General features: G+C 42.6%; 1 protein-coding gene across 1 annotated transcript; it reads right to left on the bottom strand.

Annotated features, from left to right (window-relative positions):
- Positions 1-202: 202 nt before the first annotated feature.
- On the bottom strand, positions 203-1,307 carry LOC148029372 (uncharacterized). The gene is made up of 2 exons (XM_087688175.1): positions 849-1,307; positions 203-757 (listed from the first exon to the last, which is right to left on the bottom strand). Exons 1-2 carry the CDS (start codon positions 1,178-1,180, stop codon positions 445-447), a joined length of 645 nt encoding a protein of 214 aa, XP_087544301.1. The 5' UTR covers positions 1,181-1,307; the 3' UTR covers positions 203-444.
- Between the last annotated feature and the right edge of the window lie 4,841 nt (positions 1,308-6,148).

Genomic DNA, 6,148 nt, shown 5'->3' with positions numbered 1-6,148 from the left:
CAGAGTCGGGTAAAGAGGCGGAATGATCATAAAGCAGTATGACGAGTAGTTGCTCCAGAGCGTCAATAGTTGTAGCCTGCCACATAACACCATAGACAGCTCCGGCTTTTGGCAGGACAAATCAGAGACTTCGAGGCAATCGTAAAAATCAGAGTAGCCAAACAACTAATAATAAAAATGAGAGCGAGGGATGCAGTGCTGCTTTGAAATAATAGAATACTGTCATTAGAAGAGCGGATAAACCTTTACAAGTCGGAGTCCCGAACATACAAATAGAGAGGCAGAAGGCCTCAATAGTGAAAGGAAAGAAAAAACCAGGAAAACGAGGGCAAGGAGTAGCATGGAACGGTAGAGTGCGACATTAACGGATTATGAAGGAGGTACTGTAAGAAGAGACACATAGGGAGGGGTGAAGGGGGAAGGGGTGCGGGTGGGAGAGGCAGCTCAGACGGCCTCGTTGAACTGCTGAAACTTGGAGGCCTGGAGGGCGGCGGCCTCGGGGGTGTCGAGGGCAGAATTGAACTGGGAGATGACGTCTGCGGCGGAGAGGGGAAAGTCAGAGTAGGCATAGGAGTTGATGAGGGAGGCGGAGCCCTCGCGGGCGAGAGAGGTCATGGGGTCCGGGCTGGCGTCCTTGATGGCCCCTAGGAGGTTGCGGTTGCCAAAGAATTTAAGAGCGCGGGGCCCGAAGATCTTCACGATAGTGGACACCAGCGACAGCAGGCGAGGGACGCGGCCCGGGTTACGGCCCCAGAACCTGCCACACAAGCGATACCGAACATCAGACAACCCTTACGTGACATGAACTAGCGGAGGAGATACACATAACGGCAGACTCGCCCACGTACCCGGATGTGCCCGACCCGCTCCGTGAGCCATAGCCGCCATAGCCGCCGGTGGGAGTCGCAGTCACCGGCGGGATAGTCACCGGTGAGCTCGGAGTGGTCACATCAGGAGTTGGTGACACCGGCGTCACTACCGGCGACGATCCGCTGGACGGGCTGCTGGTGTATGGCGCCGATGGGCTGCTCCCGGACGACACCGGGCTGGACCCGCCACCCGAGTACCCTGACTTGGGGTAGCCTGAGTTCAGCCTCCTCAGTTTAGAGCTCTTCGCATCCGCGAGACCGGCGCTCACTGCCAGCAGCAGACACAGCACTACCAGCGCGCGACCTGCCATGGCTTCCTGCCTCTCACAATCTTTTTCTCAGGAAGACTGTGTATGATCCTTCTCTGAGACCACCGCCTGTAGCTGACCGCTCCCTCGCTACTGCGCTTCAGCGGTACTGATCACTGCAAGGTTGCGTCCCTCGCCTTGCCTTTAAACCTCAACCCCGTTCCTCCGTGGCACCTGCCCTGTCAGCCCTCGCTCCTGTACTTTTCCTGCCAGCTAAGCCTCTCCATGCACTCACCAACTTCCGCCTTTAAGAAACACCGCACAACGCCATTTAACCCTTCTCTCCACACTCCACAGTGTCACACCGGTGACCAACATTACCTTGCGCGACGTAACTGCACTACCATGGATTAACTGCCCTAGAAAGTATGCACACAGTGCACACTCCATCTTGTCAAACGCTCTAAGAACATGCGTCTTCAAAGCCAAGGTTCTAGCAGAAAAAAATTTGGCATGGCATTAAGTCCCATACTCTTCCCTATCAAATTGCTAACTAGAAAACCCTTTGGAGCCTCTCTGATGTCTTCAATCAAGGCTCACGCAAGGTCCAATAGTGATTGACATCCAATCTACCTTCTCCATGTCTACATCTTCATGACTCGAAACAGTCACAAAAATTTATTGGAGCATGTGCTAGCTATGGCAAAGTCTAGAATAATTCAAGCAAACATGTACCTCTAATTCAAATAGTCTATGGCAAGCAACATCTCCACCCATGCTAGAAACTATTTGCATGGGATAAAGTTTTCGGTGACAATGACAATGGAAAAAAACCTCATTAGATGCTGCAACAGTCACAAAGTTGAAATTTTCTTTTTAAAATTGTTGCAAAAAGCTCATGTATTGTGAGAAGAATGCTACATTTTTTTCTTATGCAAAAACAATCTCCTTCTAAATGTGCATCAAACTCAATAATCACTGCCTTTTGGTGACAATTAATTGGTTTACAAGTTCAAGCTCTCGAACACCATGTCATAATATATATGAGTTCCTCTTCCTCTTGTTTGAATATATTGTTATTGGAGCCACCAACTTCACATGGGAGCTGTTCACATGAGAGTGCAAATCAATAACCAATTGTGAGATCAATTTGCAATTATTTTCTTCCTTCAATTTGAAAGTACTCTTAACCAATTTTCTTTCCTTTATATGAAATTAGAAACAATTTTTTGTCTGGTCTAATCAACTTGCATTGATAATCTCATAATTGATCAAAAGATGGATTGGAAACTTTCCCTAGAAACAAGGTTTAATAGTTCTTACACTAAAAGCCCCACAAATCTAGTTCTATCTTGAAGTTGAAAACCATCCCCTCCCTTGCCTCAATCTACAATTGGTGTAGATATAGTCCTCAATTTGCTAGCAATGTAACCAATTTTTGGTTTCTCAAAAACATGAAACTAGCCAAATCTAAAAGTTGATTTTGGGCCTAGCATGCATGGCTCCATGGAAAACCCCATGGGTTATTTCAAAAGAAATATATGTATGTAATGGAGATAAAAGAAGGTACGAGCCTGTCCTTGCAAGCTACCCTAGGATGTAAATTTTTCAAAATCACTATCTACTTAACTTGGTAATCAACTACAGCTTCCCAATTCTCATTTGTTCAAAACCACATTAATCAAAGACCCAAAATGCAACTTATGGATCAGAAAAAAGGATTCCTCCCATGTATTCAAAGCTACCAAGAGAGCAAGCACTTGTACTAAAGCAATTACTCAATATTGATTCCTTCCATATCATATCACACCCTTATTGTGCCATCAAATTAGCTAAACCTAGCTCTTTGATATCGTGTTTAATAGTGAAATCTAGCAACATATAGAATAGGACATGGTCCCTCAAATTAAACCCCACTCTGTCTCAATTTTGTATATATAGGGGTGGTTTGCTTGAAGTGGAAATTCACCTTAATGTAGCTACTAGAGCACATCCCCATGGAAACATGTTGTGCTCTAGGTGGATTTAAAACATATTGCTTTGTTAATGTTTGTTTTCAACAAGTTTATGAACTTTTTTAGGCATGGATTTATATTTTTGTTATATAAAATCCTTTGTAATGAGGTTGTGAGATGTACTGTTACATTACTTGTATTGATATTTAGTATTTGGCTACACACACACACACACACACACACACACACACACATAGAAAATTTCCATTTTGTGTCTTAAGAATAAATTCACTATGGATTAGGGAAATCCAAAAATAATAATAACAAAGTTTCATAGCCCCTAGGAAGCATCGTCAACATCAATTGCTATCTCTAGCTACTAGGATGGATGAACTGATCAATGGACATGAACTAGACATATGGAGGAATGTGGAGCTCAAAGCAGCCATAGATGAAACTATAGGCATAGAGAAAGATGAAACAATAATAGTTGAAAGCAAGGCTATATGATAGCTTTACCTCGAAGGGCTAAGGACTCTTTTTGGGAATCATCATCATTTTTCTTGATAATACAATAAATGGCCAAAGTGCTATAGAGAGCGAGAGAGAGAGAGAGAGAGAGAGAGAGAGAGAGAGAGAGAGAGAGAGAGAGAGAGAGAGAGAGAGAGAGAGAGAGAGAGAGAGAGAGAGATCTATATATATATATATATATATATATATATATATATATATAGAGAGAGAGAGAGAGAGAGAGAGAGGGGAAGAGAAAGAATTAGAGAGAAGAAGAGATAGAGTGAATAGTAGGGAGTTATTCCCACTATTATCATTGATTCTTCATCCTCCATTGATTAACTCCCTAGTAACCATTGGATCAAACTCTTACCCAAGCCAAATACCAACTCTCCTTTTCATCTACCTTTCACCCTACCATTTGGCAATGCATCATGGCATGAAGAGCAATTATGAATGGCTCTTCTGATGTTTGCTATGGCAAATCTTTGAATTTTCTTGTAAGATGGAAAACTATAGGGCTATAATAACCTTAAGTCTTATAGTGAAGTTTCACACCTATAATTTTGTTTACTTGCTTATACTTTCACTTTATCTTATATTGTTCTTAAATTTTAGGGATTGCAAAACCTACATGTGACTTACTAGCACATACCTATCAATTGGTTCACATGACATTATATTCTCAACAAGTAAGCACTCTGTACTTGTTATTCAAATGAGAAAACTTAGTTACAACTTATGAACTATTATGTGTGTGCTAAACCATCTTTTTTGTTTTCACATGAACAAATATCATTTTGCACACTTAATTGAAACACTTAACGTTAATATTAGCACAATATTACCAAATAAAGAGCTTCTCCAAGGGTTTTCCTATTATGTGCACTTGGGTGCTAAATGGATTTCCAATTGGGGCATTGTTGTTTAGCAAATGTAACCATGGGTAAGAGAGAATTTACTAAGTGCTCAAAAGATCATCCTCCTGGAGAAGCATATGAGTGCCTTGAGATTAACCATTCAAGACTTTGATAGGATCATTCAAGCTAATGGTGGGAATTGGCATTGTGTCCTTTCAAATTGTGATACACCTCTTAAGCAACTGTGTATATGCCTTGGCATTGTGTGTTACACACCTCTTAAGAGACCATGTAAATGCATGAATGGGTGGAATGGTCACCTTGAGAATCATGGAGAAACTTCCAAAAGGGGCTAAGAGCTTATCCTTCTGAGTACTTGATGCAAGTAAGGATATGCCATTGTGTGTTGACACACCTCTTAAGTGACCATGTATATGTGTGAATGGGTGGAATGGTTATCCTTGAGCATTGTGGACAAACTTCTAAAAAGAGCTCAGACCTTATCCTTCCCAAGCACTTGATGCATGTAAGGGTTGAGTATGGACCCATTTTGAAGTTCTGAAATGGTTACCTTGAGTGTTATGGGCGAACTTCTAAAAGCATCTCAGACCTTACACCTCCCAAGCGCTTGATGCATGTAAGGGTTGAGTATGGACCCATTTTGAAGTTCTGAGTTTGTGAGCCACTAAAGCATCTGATTCCTTACAAGGACATGTGGCTTGTAGCTTCAACTTTGTAAGGCATGTGAACGTGCGCGTGGCATGGACATTGGAATCAATGAAAATAGTTATAGAGATCACAAGTGAAGAAACTGAAAATCGAAGGGAGGCTAATTTATTTAAAAAAAAGGTAGGGTGAGACTCGGGCTATTAATTTATTTATTTATGTAATACATTAAATCGATTGTTTAATAGTCTCGTTCATTCTAAAATTCTACCTACCAAGCAGCTGCATGTTCCCTCCTGAGGCGTACTCTTTTCCGGTGCTGATCTGTCCCCCCCATCCCGGGCCCCCCACTCGACGCTCTTCCTGTGTCAGAGGATTCAAGTGACCTCCCTGAAGCATCTGTTCTTCCCATAAAACCATGCTTGCAGGTGGTTGGTAAAGCTCATACGTTGCCTTCAATGCTCCTCCGCTTTACACTATTTCTTCTTTCCCTGAAATCGACGGAAAAATATCGCATGCGGCTAAGCTTTTCTTTGATCGCATGAAATATGTCGATGTTTCTACAGGTACACATACGTATATGCATGCATGTGCATATCCTTCTTACATATATACAAACATATATGTTCTGGGTCGTTTAACTGCTTGCGGATGAAAAGCTTCTACCGCCAGCTGCAGGCTCTTTCTTTTCTCAGGGGGATGCATGTGATGACACCGCCATGGCGGAAGCATGCATTTGAATGCCCACCATGTATGGCTGCAGTGGCCACCTCCTTGGACGTACTCTCTCTCTCTCTCTGTCTCTCCTGTACGCTTCTCTCACTCTCCCCTTCTTTCTTTTCAGCCTCCAACCATTCCATTCCATCACACTTTTAACCCCTACAAAATGAGACGCGGCTACGTACTCCCAAATGTAACCTTGATAAGTAAGGGTAATGCCACTCTTAAAGCCTTTTCCTAGCTTTCAAAGTAGAGGTAGCCATATTTTTAGTAAGTTAAGGCTTTCAAAGTACTATATCCACGTTTTAGCAAGGAGATAA

This window comes from Lygodium microphyllum, chromosome 11, assembly GCF_053477565.2.
Source record: "Lygodium microphyllum isolate KBCC chromosome 11, Lygodium_microphyllum_v1.1.10, whole genome shotgun sequence".
Lineage (NCBI taxonomy): Eukaryota > Viridiplantae > Streptophyta > Polypodiopsida > Schizaeales > Lygodiaceae > Lygodium > Lygodium microphyllum.
The sequence above is the reverse complement of the archived record's forward strand: the minus strand, read 5'-3'. Positions and strand labels throughout refer to the sequence as shown.